Raw genomic sequence first — 20,262 nt, 5'->3', positions numbered from 1 at the left:
CCGAGATTCTCAATGAAACAATAAAGAATGAAAAAGAAACACGACTCACGGAAAACTATCCAAACCATCTACTAACTAGAATCGGTCTTAAACACCTATCAAAACAATGGTCAACAAGGAGCAGAGAATCTAGCGGAATAATAATATGCCAGGCGCAGGACTGCAGCCCGGGGCGCCTAAGAAAACAAGGAACCATCGAAAAAGGAAGGAACGAAAAACGCGCAACCTTGACCTCGAAGAGCAGAAGTTTGGAAAAGGAAAGGAAGGAAGAAAGAGAAGAGTTACTTGAAAACTAGCCGCTGATGCATATTCCACGAAGCTATTTTTAATACTGTGCAACTATTCATCATGCCTGAGCATCACACCGGTCACATATAGCCGCAACTTCTAAAGACAGGGTCCGACAAGGACGGATAAAGAGAGGGCGAATGGGTAAGAGAGAGAGGAAGGCAGAGAAACGAAGGCTCTTCTTCTTTCCTTCTGTCTTTTCCTTGCAATTCCTTCACGAGCCTCGCCAAAACATCCTGCATCGGCTGACGCCTTCTCTTCCACGTACAAAAGCTACCAACGGTCGCGATGATGCCGTCCCGTGTGTATACATACGAGTTTTATCCACGTAGACAGAGCCGCCACTGGCAGTCACAAGCTCACATGTAAATCACGTGTGCCACACACGAGGCTGTTTCTGCCGTGGCGGACGCTCAGGTGAGAGAAGAAGACGTTGGAATTGGATGGCTACGCGCGTCCTCCGATTCGGATCCCAACAAAACAGACGCGCCGCGCAGGAAGCGATCGTGGCATCATTTTTCTCTCTAACTCTTTTTTTCTTTTTGTTTTTGTTTTCTTTTTTTTTTTTTTTTAATACGTATACACCGTGGTCGCAAATTTGTGATACGATCGAAGCGAAGAAGATTCCGTGGCTGAGAGGAAGAAGATGTTCCGGAATAAGAAAATTACGTTAGAAGTTTGGTTTTTGAAACTATCGAGTTCGCTATCGAAATCATTTTGCGACGCTTCCGAGCGACTTAAACTCTCGTGACTTTGCCCGGTGTTTCCCTCGTTTCGAAAGCCAGCAGCATTTTATCGTAGAGAGAAAAGGAGGAACTAGGAATATCGGTACCGAAGTGATAGCAAGACGTTGGACGAGCCGAGCGAGGTTAGAATGCATACCAATTACAAGAACGCATCCGTTGTAAGTCGATGAGAAAGAACGCAAGGTAAATAACGTCCGTAAGAATGACATTCCATGTCACGGTACGTGAAGCTCCATAGAAATGGTACATTTAAATAGCTACAACGTCTTACCAAAACGTGTTAGAAAAATTAATTACGCCGCGCATCCTTTCAAAACCTCGTGTGTTTTTCGTTCTGTTCTCAAACTGGATATTATCTTATGAATTGCAGCGCACAAGTGCGAACGTATAGGCGAGTAATTACTCGCTTTGGAAACTAATCCGAAATTATTGGTTTATATCGAACAGAGCGGCAATTAAACGTTCAATTCCACTTGACAAGATCGCAAAATCGCCAACCAATTCCAATCACGATTTTGTTCTCGCGGACCGCTGGTAAATGAACAAATAAAAAGAGCCAAGGTTTCACGGTTGACAAACGAAGAAACCAAAGAGGTTGGCCCGGTTGTCAAATGAAAAAACAAAAAATTAAAAAGAGATACGAAAGCATCCCAGTGGGCAAATTGATAAAGACGTCGAAGGTGGCGGGTAGGCAATTAGCTGTTGGCGGGCCAACTGCAAATCACGCGAACGAGCGAGTCTCGCGAGAGAGAGAGAGAGAGAGAGAGTCACGCGTGTGCGTGCTCGCGTGAATGACGCCTGGTACTTTTCAAAGAAGGCATCATCTTCGATGCGGTGTGCATAATCAAAAGCAGAATCCTTCGGCCGGAGAATGCCGCTCGTTCGATTAGCGGCCCGTCTTTATCGTACCTCATCGCATACCGCGACGTGTGCTATAGGAAGGCTGCCATTCACGAATAAAATCTCTCACCGACGATCTGCCAGAGATTCAAACGAGGCATCGTCGTGTCATCCGGTACTATATGCGAAACAATCGCGTGGCCTGTCCTCTTTTATTTATAATCACAACCTTATGTTCTCTGACCCGTTTTTAAAGTAACATCTATCGATCGAAACAATCGATTCTTAGATTAGAAAGCAAGAACCGCATACGTGCTTTCAATTGTATCCGCCTGTGTCTGTCATCTACCAGTCGCAAAGTACCTGAACACCCTCGGAACATCTTGAACGAATGAAAATTCCATGCTCTGAAAATTCTCTTATTCGAAAGAATTTTACGATCAATTCTCATTGAGAGTTACAAGTAAATTATTCCGACGTGGTACTATAACGCGAATAATAAGTCGTATGTTTGATTCTAGTCGAATCTAATGTTTAAATTTAAAGGGTAATATCTTTTTAGCCTGCGGATCTGATCCGTCGTGTCGAGTAATCGAGTAACTAGTGGTCTTTAATGGTTGCTAATTGTTATATCTATTACTGAATTTGGATATTTCTTCTTGAAAGCAAAATAAAACGAACATTCCCAAACGACACATCCTGTGTAATTTTCAACATCTGCGAAACACCCTCTAGAACGTTGACATCCGAAACAGCAAACATACCTTTGCAACAGTTCAACCGAGACAAGCGCTTTGGTTAGATTTATGATACAACACCGTTAGAGGTTTCTTTTATTTTTCAAGCATACCTTCTACATCAATTCCACGTGTACGACATAATGGAATTTCCAGGGTGACCAACGATACCACGTATACGCGGAGAACGTACGATCAGGTAATACCACTTTTTCTCGAAAGTTTTTGCAAGGACAACCGTTGTGGATCATCCTTGCAACATTCCCTTTCCGATTCCCACATATATTTATTAGCTGGCGGCTATGAACTCTCTTATTCCGTGGAGAATTAACGACCAACAATCGGTACAACAGACGTGCAATTTGAACCGTAAGGATGCGCATAAAAAGATTATTTTTTAACGTTAGTCGCATCGATCTATATGATCGTATCGACGGGATATCGAATATCCTTCGATAAAATAAGAAAATAGCTTCGATGTTGCGTAGCATTGGGAACGTAATACCGAACGGCGATAGAAATTCGTCTACGATCGAATCAGAGGTACGAGCAAAGTCTGTCGGAACAGAAGCGAGCAGGCTGAAAAACATTTTGATCGACGTTCAACCTGTTCCAGTTGAACGGCGTAGTTTACTACCTGGAAGTGGAAGAACATTTCTGATAGCGAGCTGGGATCCCTGTCGATCTAGAATAGAAACTGGACTTGGTGGTTCTAGAAATCGGACGTTCACCGAAAGAATCGATCGAAAAATCGAGGAGACCGGTCTGGTTAAACCAGTTGTCTAGCCGTTTGCCGGCCTTTACGAATGCCGATTGCTGCGGAAAAATGATCAGCAAAACCGTTAAATTAAGCGGTATACTATCGTGCGTTGATAAGCCAGTGCGCGAATTTTGTTCGCTATTATATGAAGCGTGACAGAACTCGTGCTATGCCCTGGATCTTGAAGAGCCAAATAGTAATAGAAATACCGCGGATCTCGGTTAATCCATTCCTCTTGCTCGTCTCTTTCGCCAGCAACTTTCGTCTTTCTCGTTTAGAGCATAATCGGTAAATGAAGAAATCGACGCACAGGCGTTTGAACGATGACGGAGAAAAGAAAATTGTTCGAGGAAACATTCTCTTTCGGTAGGCAATAAATCGATCAAGTCGAAAGCGACTATTTTACAGGTGACGGCATAAAGGAAATTCCAAGGCTCACTTGCTTCATTACTGCCGCTTTCAACACAAGTTCAACGACCTACGTTACAAGGCCATTCAAGGTCATTCATGATGACCATCACGTCAGGAAGCGATCTTGAAATTGCAATTCCAATCGACGTCTTTCGTCTGTAACGTGAGAGTACTCGAGCGCGAGACGGAATATTAAAACGTGCTTTCAACGTGACACTTTTATCGTCTTTATAAAAACCATATTTCGAACGATTCAAAGAATATCTTTGATATTCACGGACCGTTTCATTCGCCAGATTCGCGAATGATCTATCATTTTTATATCGAATCGCAGAATTAGAATAGAGAAGGAAGCGGCGAATATTCGATCTAATCTTTTCGGAACTTTCCACGTTGACACCGACGATGAGTTCCTTTCCGCGTGAAAAAGCAGAATCGAAAGGGAAACGCCCTAGTATTGGTAAAAAAAAAAAAAACAATACCAGCCATCGCTGTGTTCATAGGTTGGCTAGGTCCGTTGATGGAAACGCGGAAATGTTATCGATCGATTGGACGCAAGGTCGCAAGTTTTCTTACTATTAATCTAATTGCACGATCAGAATGCAACGGCTGTTTCGACGGTTTCGCTCGTTCGTGACAATTTAGCAACGCGGGAGGATGACACGAGCCGACTCTGAAAAAAGAGGAGCCGCGAAGAGGATTGGCGAATCGATCGCGTCTAGCGTGTCTCGCACGAAAGAAACGGAACGAAAGCTATGTCCAGTCCGATCTGCTTTTTATTAAATGCGTATCGGATACGTATATACGAAATGTGATTTTTAATGGGTTAGAATTTGGTGGACTGTTCGTTAAGTTTTTGTCTAACTTGTCACGCGTTACGTATTTATACTTGTAGCGTGCAAATGCAACGTTTGCGCTAGATAGTAACGATTTTCTTGTTCGCGCGAGACAGTAATGTTTCCCTTACCCGAAAGAAAGGACTAATCCGGATAAATTTCGTTTCCTTCGTAACGTAAGTAGATAAGGAGCGTCGCCTCTATCTCGTAAGCGTGAAATTAATTCGTTATTATTCCAGACTTGTTACGAACGAATAAGAATCAAACCAGGGTAAATACCCGAGTTAAAAAAACCACCTATTTTTGGGAAACATTTTTTTTTTTCGGACGAAGAATAAAATGGTATTGTAGCATCGCCGTTACCGTTGCCATTTTCTCCGTAATTGATACGATAAGACAAGAAGCTCTGCATCTCGAGGGACGATTTCCCTTATTCGGATGGAAGGAGAACGGAGGACAGTCGGACCCACGTAGGAGTCGTAAGTTCCTGAAAATCGGCCGATATCGCAAAATTGGCTTGCCTTTTTACGGCAATTACGTCAGGGCAGGACGCAGACCAGGTGGAAGTAACTCAGTTAAGCGAAAGGCACGCGTACCGCTGAAAACATCGGCAAAAACCGGCCTAAGTATTTCGGTTTTTGCCAAACGCGTACGAGGAAATCGGCGGGGCGTGTTTTTGCCAGGACAACATTTCGGTACGAGGCAAAAGAACGGGCGTAGGAATTCGATAATCTCTTTACCAGGGTGTCACGTAGGTGCTGCAGTTGCTGCGGCAAGTTTTTTCGTTTATCACGTACGAATCGGGGAGGCCTTCCTCCGGCGAACCGTGGGATCAAACAGGATTTCCGACAAGCTACAGTAACCGAATACACGGCCGATCCTGTTCGAGGAGAGCTTCGCCCATTTCAACCATGGATAGCCTTCTTTTCCGATCCATTTAACCAGCGTTGGCTTAGGTTAGGCAAACCGTATTCTGCACGCTGCAATAGCGCGCCAAGAAGAATCGACTCGATCAAATTTTTCCAACGCGAATCCGTCATTCGTTCAGCGTGTTTGCTAAAGGTTTAATTATCTGACAGTGGTCTAACGAAGTCTTAATTTTCCCACGTCCTATATTCGCGTGGTAGCATTAACGCAATCAGTCTGTGTACTAGCGTGAAGCCGTAGTACGCAGACTGCCGTCGAGTGTCAGAGAACCATAGATACAATGATAAATAACGCGAAGAGCAACGTCGTTGGCCAACGGTGACAGTGGTATCGCACCGTAAAATGGATAAACCTGACATATCTCGTTACGACTGTGGAAACTAGCGCTTTTGTCTCGGTCGGTGAACAACGATAGACTCCTAATAATACGTTGAACAAGAGAGAGAGAGAAAAAGAGAGAGGAGTGCATTAGAAAGGAAGAAGCCAAGCAGGTAAAGAAAAGGAAAGAGAAGAAGCGCGCGTATATCGCGTATCAGGTCTCGTCAATTTGAAACGAGACCGTCGTTCGTGCGTGCTACTTTGTTTCTGCTTTGACGAAGCCTGGAGAGTACGGTCGATGGCTCGTGGCGGTGGACCATAGCGGCGAGATTAAAATTTCTCGACACCGTACGCCGATCGACAATGTATCCACGAGAGCTGAACACCAATTAAGACGTTACCTGCGCGGCTGAAACTCGATAAGGGCCAAGGAATGGTCCTCCGTGGCCATTTAAACGAGCCGCAGCCGCTGTTGCGGAACACGGGCTACGGAACTTGGCCGGCTAGGAGAAGAGGAACCTTTCCGATCAACGTAAATACTCGTATACCGACGAACGCAACGAAACGAACCAACCACCAAGACGAAGGAAAAGAACCAGGAGGAAAGAGAGAATTGGCCACTGAAGAACGGCGGTGATTCTCCGGTGTCACACATGCCGACGCTCTCTTGGAGGCCAGGCCAGCTCGTGTTTCGCTTTTCGGCTTTCCGAGAAACGTTCGCAAGACCTGTCATCCTTCTCTCTCTCTCTCTCTCTCTCTTCCTCGCGACGTTCTTTCTTGCTCTTCTTCGTAGCTTGTCCGGACAGACGTTCGCGTCTTCGTACGCTGCACAATGAACCACCGTGCTCTACGCTCTTACACGGCTAAGGTGATCGAAGATCGACACACCGGTGTGGCCTCCGCCCGTGCACCTTGGCGATAGATTCGCGCGCGCTCGTTAACGACGCGTGAAAGTTCGGAGAAGGTGGAAACGCGACAAGAGGTCCTGGTTCTTCCTATTGGAGAACTTTACGAGTAAGAATCGAGAGAAACGAGTTTGCGAATGAATCGCGACAAGTGGCAAAATCCGTCGATTCCTGAAACGTTGTTCCTTGGATAAAAAGGTTCGGAAATATGTTGAAAAGTCCGGTAGCAACGGCAAGAGCGAATCGACGAACGAATGGAGCGACGAGTCGCGATAGTGATTTAAGAAAGCAGTAGGGCAGCGTACGTTTCTTTGCGTCGAACGATAGCGTAATATCGGTATCATGCGTCGAACGTAAAAGAGAACAAGAAAGAAGAGAGAAAGGGGAGCTCGTCTGGTGGCGCCCGCAGACGACCGTTTTTGTTCCCTTATAATTTGGCAGTAGTCAACGGTTCCTTCGCAGAAGGACAGGATGCGCGCATGCCTTGCAAGGATCGCGAGGAATTCGTTGCCGGCGTTCTCTAAGAAATTGTATCGTCCGCCTTTTAAAGTATCCATCGACATAGGATTTCTGTTCGAGCGTTTACACACGATCTTGAACCGTGGAAATGTTTGGCTGGACTAAGAAATTGGCTCAACGACGGACAAACGACCCAGAGGATCGAGAGGAAATTTCTTGACTAACTGGCTGCTGGGAGAAACTTCGCCAGAATGCGACACTGAATTCTACGTGAAGTGTGTTTGCCTTGCGTCTACAGGGTGTCTCGTATTACTTGATCTTTTAAAATATTTCGCCGATGATAACGCGCCTGAAAAGGAAACTTCTCACGCACGGCGATACTCGAGTTTCTCTTACGGAGGATATAATCTAAATTTGGAAACATGGAAAATACGATTTTTGTCGCCCTATGTTCGTTTTCGTTAATCTGGTCGCTTTTAAGTCTCTCCGGTGGCTAGAAAGGGGTCTCGGTCTCAAATAGTCGACAATAGCGTTACAACCTGATAGAACAAAGGTTTTTTATTCTTCTCAACAAGCGTTCCAAATCTGTAAATATCTTAAAGCTTCGTTTCTTAACACCTTGTATACGAAGCACTAAACGACATCTGGTCTCGATGGTAAAAATTTTCTGACGGAAATCGTATCCGTGCCAAGCTGTCGCTACTTGAAAATCGCGTTAAAGGAAGCCAATGAGCATTCCAAGGATCGTATCGGTCCCTTTCGATCGGTTCTGAATTAAAGAAGAAGAAGCAGAGAAAAACGAGGAGAAATTTGGCGATGAAAAGTTCGCAGCGACCGTTGAAAGAAAGCTGCGAATCGGTGTGTCGTGGCGCGCATAACAATGCGCGGCATACCACGATTTGCGGTTGCGAGGGGATAAAAGTGCGGTGCAAAACACTTCTGAGAAAAATTCTGGCAAAGCTTCTTCGGCAGCGCAACGCCACTCCTTTTCTTATCGAGGATGTTTTTGTGAAACGCGGAACGTGAGACGTTTGAACTTGAGAGAGAGAGAGAAAAAAAAAAGGAACAAGGGAAAAACAAAAGAGAAAGGGAAACAAACGGTTGCTTCGTAACCGATTCAATTCGATTCGGGGAAACTCGAATTTAGATTAGGTTTTGGTATTCGCCGAACATCGTCCTTTATGCGTACGTATCTCTTTTCGAATATCGCTGTAGAAGAAACTACAAAATACCTATCGAGTTCAACATTTTTAATAGAAACGTTAAGGTTAAATTCGCTAATTTCAATTTCAAATTAATATTTGCATATTCAAATCAAAAATTTTTAATAAGTCGTAAAGATAACCTAAACGGAATATTTTTGAGATGTTTATCACGCTATTCTAATATCGTAATATACTGAAATATAATCGATACGTTTTAGAAAGTATATTGTATCTACGTTGTACGAAAGTTGTATTCAAAGATGGTCGCACGTTGCTAGTTTCGTAGCAGAGTTATGGCAATTTATTCTCGCTTTTAATTTCATCAGGCGTGACATCATTGTGATAAAATCAGACATTAAAAATACGTTGGCTTCTTGCACTGACAATGAGCAAGCAACGCAGAATTACGTCATTCCGAGTTGTAGTAAACGTGCGTAGCGGTAATCCGTAACAATAGTACACGATGGCCTTCGTGATAGCCGCGTACTTTATGGGAGCATCTTCGGTTTTGACGGTGTATAAAAAAAAAAAAAAAAAAAAAAAAAAAAGAACTATGATTTTTTTGATCACACGTAAACTCGAAACGCCGTAGACTGAAAAACAATACCGTCCAGCTACGTTTCAACGGTTTTTGTTAGCCAAAACCAACAATGAAATTTAAAGTTTAATCCGTTTGAGTCGCAAATCCGTCGTACCCTCGTTATATTCTTAACTATCTACAAATACAGTTTCTTCTTGAAAAAGTAAACAGATAGATATTTTCTCGTCGATGTTTCAACGGACGCGATTCCCTCGAGACCCTCCTGGCTACTGTCTCCCGCCATTCTTCTCGTCCCATCTTCTTTCTCCCGTCTTCGTTTTTTCCCCCCCGTTCCTTTATTAAGTCTTTTTATAAGAGAAAGTACGAAACCGTGCATAAAATGAGCACCGCTGACTGCTAACAGCATCTACACTCCATGAATGGAACGGCTTCCAGGAATAGTACAGCCCACTCAAAAATGTCGAGATGCCAAGGCACACAGGAACGATGACCAGCAACATGTTGCACGAAAAACGATTAATTAAGATTTCTCCCTCGTTAAGCTGGAAATTACTCGCGCCCCTAAATGTTGCATTTATTTAGTCTATCTTATTCGTCATCGTGACACGTGTAATCTAGGGTTCACACTCGCTTTAACCCCTTCGCTACGAAGGCTGCGATGCAATTTACGGTGATTGTGTTGCATCGTGACCGAGGGAAATAAAAGTTGTCTGGCCCCGCGTTGCCTCCTACCACTAATTTCTAAGCGGTTGATCTAAGCGGATTAGAGCTTGCGTCTATGAACGCGAACATTAAGAAAATTACCGTGAACCGAGGATATATTCTAATAGATTTATGAATAGCTAATGTTTCAGTCGTCTGAATGTTAACCCAGACTGGATAATGGCGAACCGATGTATGATAAAACGAAGGACAATGACGCCTACAATGGAACTTCCTGATTCTAATTTGGTTTCGTCTCTAACACGTACGTTATTCGCTGCATTGTACAGATATAGCATGGGGCTAACGTACAAAAGTTCCGGCAACAGTTTTGCATTCTTTGCTTGATACGCGATTATAATTATCTCGCGCTTCGATAAATTTTTAAAGCAACAAGTAGATTTGCTCTTTCGTATCCGGTTTACTCGTATTTTATTCCTCTGTGGTAAATTAATTACGGAATAACAACACGAAACAACGTATTATTCTTTCTTTATGTTATCTTTATGAATGGATCTCGATAAAAATGTTCAGTTACATCGATACGAATATTATGAAGAAAAATCAATCCGAACATACCGAATACGAGATTTCCCCGACTTACGAAGTACTTAATCAATCGATATTCGCGATATGATTGTCTGTATTTGTTTGCGCTTAAAAAATTTTGATGCAGAATGTGCGAACTTATGGACCACCCAAAGAAAGAGAGAGAGAGAGAGAGAGAGAGATCGATCACAGATATCTTTGTACGTTAGATCGCGATTTCTCCTTAAAATATTTTAAATAAACGTGAAAGTACAAAACCGTGTTGCCTGTTTCGTTCTTTTATGAAAAAATTCCACAACCGAATTTATAGATTTTTAGAATTATTTCCTAAAATCTGACTACCATTTTTTTCTTATCCATTTGTTGCGTAACTTCCATAACGTTGCTTCGAACAGTATCTTTTATACGAAACTGAAATATTTAATTACTTTTTTAGAAGCTAGTAAATGTCGGCGTAACTGTGGGACAAAAGTAGGTTAAAACATTTAAACTGATTCGAAGGTTGAAACATCGTAGAAATTTATAGCATCATACGAAAGAGTTATAATTTTTGTTTGTTCGAAGACTAATTTCCAAGGTTGCGAAATTCCAAAAGTCTTAGATTTCTAGATCAAGGATAGCCGTTACCTCTGTTTCGTATCTCGGCATAAACTGAACTTTTATGACTTTAAGTCCTTAATTATACTACGAGAGAAAGTTCAATATCCATTTACCTTATCGTGAAACGTTAACCTTACAGTTAAACCTTACATTCGAAGCTAAATTTGCAAAATATACATATATAGAATTCTAAAATCTTTGATTAAAATATAAATTTCTGTACGTAGCAAGGTTATACCTAAAGGTTTATACCCACTGGCAAAGCTAGTGATATAAGGATCGTCTGCGATTATCTTAAAAGTTCATAGTAGCGCTATGAATGAAGAAATAAACGATAAAATATCTAGTTTCTACATATACCAAGGCAATATCTACAGTTCTGTACTCAGAATGGCGATAAAAAAGGATCATATCGCCGACGAAACAAAAGATCCAAAAGTACAAACCGCAAAACTTCAGTAGCTAAAGTCGTGGTAGACCATGAAGAGTCAAGTCCAGGAGGAATCCCCATGAAAGTCCCATGAAAGGAGAACGCGTATATACAGGCGTAACAGATTTTAAAACGTCGTGGTCCCGGTAATGTATTCATAAACGTACCTCTGCCGTCCCACAAAAGGAACGCAGGATAGTGGTGTGTCTTTAAGGCTGTTCTTCTTTTTCTTTCCCTCCCCCCCCCTTTTTTTCTCGTTTCCTTTGCGCAAAGATTCTTGTTTGCCCGTTTTACGCGCTCGACTGACCCAAGTCATGTACCCATGACCTTGCGTTTAGCTGAATAACCTTTATACGCGTACGATGCCGAATTGAATCCAGTTCCACGAAGTAAAACGGGCCTACTCGTCTCTTCTGTACGCTCGCTTTCATCGTTCGGTCAAATGCCCGCATTATATTCACGGATATTAAATTCGCGTTAGAAAGAAGAAACCAAGGGAAACATCCGGGGAGGTCTTCTCGCCGATTTTAATTCGTCCCGCGTGAAACGAATTCCGCTAGCTAGAGTATTCTACAATGGCCAGCTAATCGCTGTGATACCAATCATCGTTTATCGCTCGTCGTGAACGTGGAATTTAGTCGGTGTCGAGTACTTGGTTCTTAGATTAGAAGACCATGTAACGATAGTTGTACTTTGTAGGATATTAGTATAATAGTTTGTTATAAAGATGACTACATATCTCGTTTTGTAATAAATTGTATATAAAATAACATTATAAGTAGCAAAAACGTGAACGATTAGATTTCATTGAACATTAGCTATTTCGTACTAAATTTCATAGTTCGATCATTCTAGAAACGGTTATATCGAGATTTGAATTTCCGCCATTTTGGTTCTCGTTTTATATTCAAAAGTGGAATAGTAAAAATAGTATAAACTACGATCTACAGGTTGAAATGTTACGAAAACTTTCCTACTTTTCCTATTTAACAATCGTAGTGACTATGAACCAATAGTAAACGAAAAGACTTTAAAAAAACACTCACCAAGCAGAATCCGTTGAACGTTGAGGTTTGGATGCTGCGATGTAGCCTCATTTTCATACAGCTGCAATACACGCTTCTTGATAATGTGATACACTTGTCGATCACTGAAAAATATGAAGTAAGAACTATTCAAAGGTTCGTTGACTCTTATTACGTGCAATAGGAGTCTTTGATGCGATGATTCTTAATGATTCTTAATGATTCTCTCGTACATACCTATATTCGACGCTTCTCTCGACCACAAGAACTAACGACGCTTAAACTTCCAAAAACACAATGGCGAAATTAACGAATAATCGCACGCGCAGTTTATATATTTCATATTTGCAAGGAATTAAATATCACGTGTACCAACGTTGCAGTATTAAAACTAATATAGAGTGCGTAGACTTCCATAAGCAAGGGTGGCAGCACTGAATAGTGTACTTTAGTTTACTTTGACAGCAAAGATAACCTAAAATATATTTAAGTTGTGTAAACTACCTATTTACTTGTGTCCTATAACACATTTTGTGTTAATAATTTTATTGCATTAAACCAGAAACATGTCGGAGCGTAAAGTTTTAAACGTAAGTAAAATTTCACAAATAATTACATTAAATTAAATGACGATACGTTTATATTATTGTGTAGATTGATTATATATATTAACATACATTAATTTATTACATTAATCATAATCTTTATATTTTAGAAATATTATCCACCGGATTTTGATCCGTCAAAAATCCCTCGTATGAAATTAGCCCGAAATAGACAATACACAGTTCGTTTGATGGCTCCTTTCAATATGAGATGCAAAACTTGCGGTGAATACATTTACAAAGGAAAAAAATTTAATGCTCGTAAAGAAGATGTTGAAGGTGATGATTATTTAGGAATACGAATTTACAGGTTTTACATAAAATGTACTAGATGCCTGCAAGAAATAAGTTTTAAAACAGATCCCAAGAATACGGATTATGAGATTGAAGCAGGTGCAACCAGAAATTTTATGGCCTTAAAGTTAGCGGAAGAACAAGCGCAGAGAGAGGAAGATGAAGAAAAAGAGGAAGAAGCTACCAATCCAATGAAACTCTTAGAAAAAAGAACGTTGCAATCGAAACAAGAATTGGAATTGTTAGAATCTTTAGAGGAATTGAAAGACTTGAATCGTAGACAACAAACTATCGATTATGATCAAATGTTAGAACAATTTGATACAGACGCAGCCAAGCAAAGAACAGAGAAAGAGCAAGAAGAATATGACGAAGAGTGTGTTAAAGCGATATTTGGTAAAAAAATTGTTGTAGAAGAAGAAATTGTGGAATTAGATGAGAGCGAAAGCAGTGAACCAGCAAAAAAGGTAATGAAAAGAAGTAAAAGTAAAACTGAAAATAATAAGTTTCAATCTACAACAGATGAAGAAAAGGTAAATACTTACTTTATTTCTTTATCTTTGGTTAATTAATTGTAATTTTTAAGTATTTATAAGAACTATAAAGCGTTTTTCATTTTTTCTTTTTTTTTTTTTGAAGCCTAAGGAAACTCAAGGAATAAAACCATCTGAAACATCATTGTGGTCTGAAAGTACACCGTCATCGTCAAATAGAAAAAATTTGCTAGGCATAGTTAAAAGAAAAACAAATTTAGTGAATACCAAAGTAAATTCAAACGCTGAAGTTGCTAGTACCAATAAGAAAGAAACGCAAACTTTGGCAAGGAAAGAAACTGATGCTTCCACGGAAGAAAGTAAAAATCCAAATAAAAATACGCCTGAAAGTATGCATAAGCCGACGAGCAATAATGGTCTGTCTTTACTGGGTGCATATTCTGGCAGCAGTGACAATGACAGTGATTAACATAACGTTTGATAAATTGTACACATAATTTAACTTTATTAATTTTATTATAAAATAAAGTATACGTATAAAATGTACAGAGAAAAATATATAAATAAGCCTGGTCGATTAATATAAATCAAAATACATATACTCGATTTACACGCCTCTTCTCAAAAATATTGCCAACAATCTACGATTCGATTAACCGTGTCGAATATCGAATCAAAAAGATCTTACAAACGATGTAAAGTGCCGCTTACCAAAGACTTAATGATTAATAACATAAAATAATCTCTTTGACAAAGAGATCGACCAAAGATGGAGATCATTTACGTTGACGATGATTAGAAAGTTCCTTACAGGATGCCGAAGCCCTTACCCCTAAAACATAGAAAAATAAAATCGGTCAGAGAGTTGAAGAAATTAGAAATCGGTCTGTTTCAAAGGCTAGGCACTCTGTAAGGAACTTTTGTATCGACGATATAACATTGAAAATTCGGTAGCAGGGAGTACCTAGCCTATTAAATCAGACCTTATTAATACAACGTACAAATTTATTTACAACGTACTTTACTAATGGTTCCCATGTCAAACTATGATTAAAGGTTGTATATGAATTTTTATTATTCATAAGTAGAAATTTTTACTTTTTATACTAATAACGACTGCAAATGTTATTTATATCCATTAAGTAACAAACTTATTGTAATATTTTCAGAAAATTTAATTGAATTACTGGTGCATTATTTGCATCAGCTGTCTACTGCATCAGTTTTGTGTAAAAAAATAATTCAAGAGAATTGCGTGTGTGAGATTTAATAACACCACAAAACCAAGCCATTTATTCCTACGTTGATGAAACACATCCTTCAAAATTGCAACAAGATATTGTACGTGTTGAACATCAACAGTCCCTTAACAAAGGAAGCTATGTACAGTAGTTTACAAGGCGACACCATGAGGCACGGTCTTATTTACCAGCGGCGACCGAGCACGATGATGAAGATGACGATATTGATGATAATCTCTCTGATAAGGATTTTGCGACTCCCTGCTACTATCATTCACATTATCAAACTCTTCGTCCAAATTGTACATCTCTGAGGTATACCTTCTATTTTTATCCATCGAAGGTAAGTCATAAAAATATCGATCATTTTGGAAGTCGTGAGTATTTATCGAATCTTGCGTTATTTTGTGACTAGACACGTTCGTCAACCAGTTACGCAAAGATTCGTTAGTATTGTCAGTAGAATCGTTTTTGTTTGACCAAATTTGATCGTTCTTCTCTGCGGATGTTTCTTGGCGACAACGTTCACAAATGTAAGGTTGATCCTCGTCGGAGGATGTCTGTCGCTGTATATAGTCCTGGTAATCGTGTAACTGTCGATGATCAGTTTGCGAAGAACTCGTACCATGTAAAAATTCTGACCTAGTATCGACCAAATCGTGTTGATTTCGATGCAAGAAAGAATGCAAGTTGAACGAGTCTTGTGAAAAAATTTGATCAGAGTCGCTAAGATTCTCCTGATTATCTGTAGATAATCTATCTCGTTCATTTTCCATGTCAAACTCTATGCAAGATAACGACTGTCCCCTAACGTACCGCTGTTCCTTATTCCTTTGCAAAGCCAGTTCTAGTTGAGCAATGCGATTCTCTAAACGCGTACGTTGAGCTTGAGCTCGATCTTGATGGTCCTCCATTAGCTTCACCATCTTCTCCAGACGCATAATCTGTAATTGCTTGTTTTCCAAAGTCGTATACAACCCCTGGATTGCCTCCGTTTTGGCAGCTATCTGTTTGTGAATCTGGTTAGACAAAAATATGTCAGTTTCTTCGAACAGTTCTATTCTTCTGACACTGATATAAAGAATTTTTAATTACAAGTTGAAACGATTATAACGATATTTAAAAATATGTATATTCTAAACTTTAACCGTTGAAGGGTGTTAGAGAGTAATTGGAATCTACTATAAATCCGGAAAGGAATGAAATAGGAATGATATTTGGTTACCTGCTCAAGATACTCATTGTTCTCATCGTTGGTCGATAATTCTCCATTCTCCTGCTGTGCCTTTCCTTTCAAAATATCAAGCAACTCGTCTCTGACTTTAAGAAACTTGCTCTGCTCACGCATCACACGGTCACGTTGCTCCAACTCCAATTGCTTCTGAGTCAATACAGTTTCTAGCTCCTCCTTTTGCTGAATTACTTCTGCTAAATTGTTGCGAAGATCGGAGACCTGTTGTTGAAGCTCAATCGCATGAGCGCTTAACCCAGCTTTTCCACCCTCCATGGACTGAGAATGCAGCCGTGTTTGAATCTCTATCAACTGCCTTTCTAAGATCCCATTTTTTTCTTGGCTAAATCGCCCCATGAAAATTCGGGAAGTGCATTATTCGAGAAGCTTTAGTATTTAAGGATTTAGAAAAATAATTCTTGATACTTTCGTGCATTACCGATAGAACAACTTACGCGTTTTTTGCAACCTTTTTCAGTTCCGAATACTGCATCGTCAGCTTCTGGACTTCGTTGGATTTGAACACTAATTCCGCAGCCAATTTCTCCCTCGAATCTTCCTCCTCCTCGCGACACTAGCTCACGAGAACAGAAGAAAGCGAAACAATTAGAAATTATCACCCTCTCTCCGATCAGGGTAAAAGAGTGTCTAACAAATGATTGAGATTGAATCGAGCAGTTCTTAGGACTTATACGAGGACATGTCCCGAAAGTAGTGCAAACTAACGGCCGCTTGATGCATCACTGCAATGATTTCCTCTTTCTCTTGCTGCAGCTGCAACATCATCTGCCTCTGCGCTTCCAATTCGTTTCTGGTTGCCTGCAACTCGCTGAACAGGCGTACTTCGTTCTCTGTATGACTACCATCTAATAAGTAAAACGAAACACTCATTAAAATTGTATTTTAACGCAAAGATTACACTTTTCTCTCGATGCGACTAAGAGATATTTTTTAAATATTAATTTAACGGAGCAAACCAGATTCACGAATATTTTCCTGTTATTTTTCTTTCTTTTTTCTCTCTTTTTTTTTTTGTTAGAAAGTTGTTATGTCCAAGTCTTTGTACCTGTAATAGCGAAATCTTTATTCTTCTCCGCAAGCTCGCATAATTGTTTGCTCTTCTCCTCGAGATTCTTGTATCGCTCCTCTAATTCTGTGAACGCGTCTTTTACTTGTTGCCTATTTTAAATATCAAATTTTTTTATTCTTTTGGACTTAAAAAAACCATCCCCTCGTTATTATAGCCGCATTCTTCATAATCAGAAACGTTATTTTCTTATACCTCTTCTCCTTTTCGATCCCAAGATCAGTAGTAACCGCTTTCAGCCTTTCAGATAGTTCCTTGATCGTATTTATCGCTTCGTTTTCCTTGCTGTTCATCTTCTCTTTAAGCTCCACCAACCTAAAACAGACCAAGTTAAGAAGAGAGGAAAAGGGAACTTCAGAAAAGCAGGAAAAACAACCGTGCTTCGAAGCTATCCCTCTGCTTCTCCACCTTAGCGACCAGATCTTCGCTGTTCCTCATCGTCTTCTGCATGTCTTTCATCCTACCCTCTATCGCCAAATCCTTCTGCTTCATTTGACCTTCTATGGTCTTCACGTTGCCTTGCAGCTGTTGAATCTTTTCTTTATCGTTTGCCATGTGCGTCTCCATCTCCCTGATCTTCGTACGTGCTTTCTGCAATTGCGACTCAGTCTGTCGAAGACGTTCTTTGTTTTGGTTACTCTTCTCTTTTTCCGTCTGCAGCTCCTCCATCGTAGCATTTAATTGCGTTTGCAGTTCTCTCTGCGCTTCCGCCGCGTTCGTCTCCTTTATCTTCGCCCTGGAATGCTCATACTCATCGATCAGATGCTGCACGTTCCTCGTTAACTCGGCGATCGACTTCTCCTCGATCTCCTGTATTTCGTTCATATGCGACCTAAGAGCGTCGTAATCTCTTTGGTGAATCTCGAGCTGCATGGTCACTTCCGAGTTCGTGCGATCCGGGTCGTTCCCTTCTGAGCTGGCTTTGATCAGTTGCGACGTCACGAAAGCCACGAAAATCGACTGTTTGTCCAACAGGTCCTGGCAAAGGTTCCGCAACTTCTTCGGGATCTCTCGTAATCGATCCTCCAAGGATTCGAGCATTTCTTTGCCGACGGAGAGTTTCTCGGCGTGAACGTCTGCCGCCTCCTTGCAACTTGTTTCAGTTGCTGGGAAATGTTTGCTCGATCCAACCTCCAGTTTCAGAGTTTCTACTTTGCCCGGATCTTTCGCACCACTGGTGATTAGTTTCTCACGGAGCTGAGACATCTCGTTGTACAGATCTTGCGCGGTTTTCTGTGGAAATTTCAATTTGCGTTAAATCTTCCGATTGGAAAATTACCATAGTCTCTGGATTATACGATCGGAGAATATTTTGGAAACTTTCTAATTTTTAAGAATATAGATTTTTTCCTAACAGCAGAGAATCACGCTTTGAACACGCGAATCATTTCTATATAATTACCTGTTTGTCCGTCAACTCCTTCTTTAGTAACAAGTAACGTTTCTTTTTCACTGCATATTGATTTTCGGGTCTAAGCGTCGATCCAGCTGGCAGACTGGATGTGGGCCTCTTGTGCGAAATTGGACTGACCGATGATTTTCCTGGCGTACGTCGAGCGGAATTACTCTGCGATTTATTACTGATGGAAGCATCTTCCGTGGTATTACTCGTGGAATCTCCCTGAAATTGCAATTATATCTTTCATTAAACGTCGACATTGAACTTTTAATACGTCGAACGTTTAAGATACTTTAAACTACAAATTTTCAAAATTATTAAATATCTCGTTGTTAAATGAATTGCTTCAAGCAATATTTTTCTAAAGATATTTGTAGAATTGCGGTAAATACGAACAGCGATCGAACTACGTCCTGACTGACTGGTCAGAGTTCTATTTTTTTGAGCTGCGGAGTTACACCTAGTTCCTGCGTTCGACATCGCACTTTTTTCTATAGCGCTTCTTGACTCTTCGTTTTCTAAATTTTTAAACAAACATCTTTAATTCGGGCGACTTGCGATTAATAATAATAGACAATGGTAGAACGAATTCGTCGACTTATTTTGTCGCTGAAGGGAAAAGGAAAACCGAGAATCTTAATCGGATGGATGTAGAAAAATTATTTTATAGTAACCCAGGTATCTTAACCGCCGTTTAAACGAAGACACACATGAAAAATACAGACATTTATCCGTAGCTGCAATGCAACAGCAATTCAGTCACGTCAAAACCGTATAATCTCTTATTCGAATTATTCCCTTCAAATATTCACCGCACGAATCGTTTAATTATCAGCGTTCCACATTTACACAAACGCGAATCCCTTCTTTTCTCTCCAACCAAGCTGTTATCACAATCAAACAAAAACGAAGGAAAAATGACGAAATATATCAAAGATCGCAATCGGGACGTTCAACGAGGGAATCTGACGAGAAGAGAGGTAAAAATATTTTGCTGGAAGGAAAGGAAGAAAAATTTGTCGCGATTTAAGAAACGACGAAATCGCGTGGGAAACCTGACGGTTGGTGCGACGTAATCAATTGGCTCATTATCGTTGTCGATGGCTCGGCGTCGTTTGGACACGGTCCGGGTTTCGATGTCTACGACACGTGGGCAAATTTGCGGCGTTCTCGGAGATGTGGTCGGGTTTCGATTTCATGTTCCTGCCGGTTGAAAGGCAGCGATGTCTCACGACCGTCCACTCGTTTAAGACAGTCGACGACTTCGCGACATTGAACACCGTCACCGTACGTTTCCTCTGGCAAGCGGATCGTACGATTTACAGATAATTCTCGCGGTTTAAACCATCGTTTGGCATAATCGACACGCGGCACGCTGGACGCTTCGCTTTTCGGGTTACGTTCCACCCTGGGACTTTCGTCGGGATATCACGCGATGATTTTAATCGGTTCCCCCGAAACGTCAAGGAAGGGAAAGAACAACGACGAACGCCTTAATGACAGGCAATTGTCAAGGATTCGTTCGATATTTTGATAGTTTCAGAATATTTTTGATAGCTCGATCTTTGCACGAATATTTATTCTGCATTCTATCGTAGAATAATTTATCAATTGACGATATGAATAATGAAT

The 20,262-nt window shown here is 40.7% G+C and overlaps 4 protein-coding genes across 7 annotated transcripts in view; 1 reads left to right on the top strand and 3 right to left on the bottom strand.

Annotated features, from left to right (window-relative positions):
• Positions 1 to 12,603, bottom strand: part of Cycd (cyclin D) — a 139,128-nt gene extending 126,525 nt beyond the window's left edge. The window contains exons 1-2 of the mRNA XM_072015382.1: positions 12,517 to 12,603; positions 12,301 to 12,404 (exon numbers count right to left, since the gene is read on the bottom strand). The gene's annotated coding sequence lies outside the window, so the exon portion shown is untranslated. The remainder of the gene's footprint in view (positions 1 to 12,300; positions 12,405 to 12,516) is intronic.
• A 110-nt stretch (positions 12,604 to 12,713) lies between these two features.
• Positions 12,714 to 14,218, top strand: LOC139993545 (splicing factor YJU2). Of its 2 annotated transcripts, XM_072015376.2 has the most exons (4): positions 12,714 to 12,869; positions 12,995 to 13,109; positions 13,195 to 13,711; positions 13,818 to 14,218. In XM_072015376.2, the coding sequence occupies exons 2-4, from the start codon at positions 13,096 to 13,098 to the stop codon at positions 14,139 to 14,141; spliced, it is 855 nt and encodes a 284-aa protein (XP_071871477.1). In that variant the 5' UTR covers positions 12,714 to 12,869; positions 12,995 to 13,095; the 3' UTR covers positions 14,142 to 14,218. The 2 variants fall into 2 exon arrangements, with proteins under 2 accessions (XP_071871477.1, XP_071871476.1); XM_072015375.2 differs by having other exon boundaries at positions 12,995 to 13,711.
• Positions 14,219 to 14,372: 154 nt separating this feature from the next.
• On the bottom strand, positions 14,373 to 20,145 carry LOC139993542 (uncharacterized). 3 transcript variants are annotated; one of them, XM_072015369.1, is made up of 11 exons: positions 19,686 to 20,145; positions 19,027 to 19,148; positions 18,634 to 18,852; positions 17,608 to 18,464; positions 17,427 to 17,546; positions 17,211 to 17,323; positions 16,871 to 17,010; positions 16,600 to 16,718; positions 16,139 to 16,487; positions 15,730 to 15,932; positions 14,373 to 14,504 (listed from the first exon to the last, which is right to left on the bottom strand). In XM_072015369.1, the coding sequence occupies exons 1-11, from the start codon at positions 19,717 to 19,719 to the stop codon at positions 14,480 to 14,482; spliced, it is 2,301 nt and encodes a 766-aa protein (XP_071871470.1). In that variant the 5' UTR covers positions 19,720 to 20,145; the 3' UTR covers positions 14,373 to 14,479. The 3 variants fall into 3 exon arrangements, with proteins under 3 accessions (XP_071871470.1, XP_071871471.1, XP_071871472.1); XM_072015370.1 differs by having other exon boundaries at positions 15,730 to 15,920; XM_072015371.1 differs by lacking the exon at positions 19,027 to 19,148.
• On the bottom strand, positions 15,030 to 15,722 carry LOC141445871 (uncharacterized). Its single transcript, XM_074112020.1, has one exon. The coding sequence runs from the start codon at positions 15,687 to 15,689 to the stop codon at positions 15,066 to 15,068; it is 624 nt and encodes a 207-aa protein (XP_073968121.1). The 5' UTR covers positions 15,690 to 15,722; the 3' UTR covers positions 15,030 to 15,065.
• Positions 20,146 to 20,262: the final 117 nt, after the last annotated feature.

The sequence above is a fragment of the Bombus fervidus genome, chromosome 13 (genome assembly GCF_041682495.2).
Source record: "Bombus fervidus isolate BK054 chromosome 13, iyBomFerv1, whole genome shotgun sequence".
Classification (NCBI taxonomy): Eukaryota; Metazoa; Arthropoda; class Insecta; order Hymenoptera; family Apidae; genus Bombus; species Bombus fervidus.
The sequence above is the reverse complement of the archived record's forward strand: the minus strand, read 5'-3'. Positions and strand labels throughout refer to the sequence as shown.

Excerpts from the sequence above, each read along its gene's own strand:
- LOC139993545 (XM_072015375.2), top strand. The coding sequence starts at position 12,846 with ATGTCGGAGCGTAAAGTTTTAAAC. Across the intron at positions 12,870-12,994 it reads CGGAGCGTAAAGTTTTAAAC|AAATATTATCCACCGGATTT; the intron begins GTAAGTAAAATT and ends TTTATATTTTAG. Across the intron at positions 13,712-13,817 it reads CTACAACAGATGAAGAAAAG|CCTAAGGAAACTCAAGGAAT; the intron begins GTAAATACTTAC and ends TTTTTTTTGAAG.
- LOC141445871 (XM_074112020.1), bottom strand. The coding sequence starts at position 15,689 with ATGGAAAATGAACGAGATAGATTATCTACAGATAATCAGGAGAATCTT.
- LOC139993542 (XM_072015369.1), bottom strand. The coding sequence starts at position 19,719 with ATGAGCCAATTGATTACGTCGCACCAACCGTCAG. Across the intron at positions 19,149-19,685 it reads TACGTCGCACCAACCGTCAG|AAAACGAAGAGTCAAGAAGC; the intron begins GTTTCCCACGCG and ends TTAAAAATTTAG. Across the intron at positions 18,853-19,026 it reads CAGGACGTAGTTCGATCGCT|GGAGATTCCACGAGTAATAC; the intron begins GTTCGTATTTAC and ends TTGCAATTTCAG.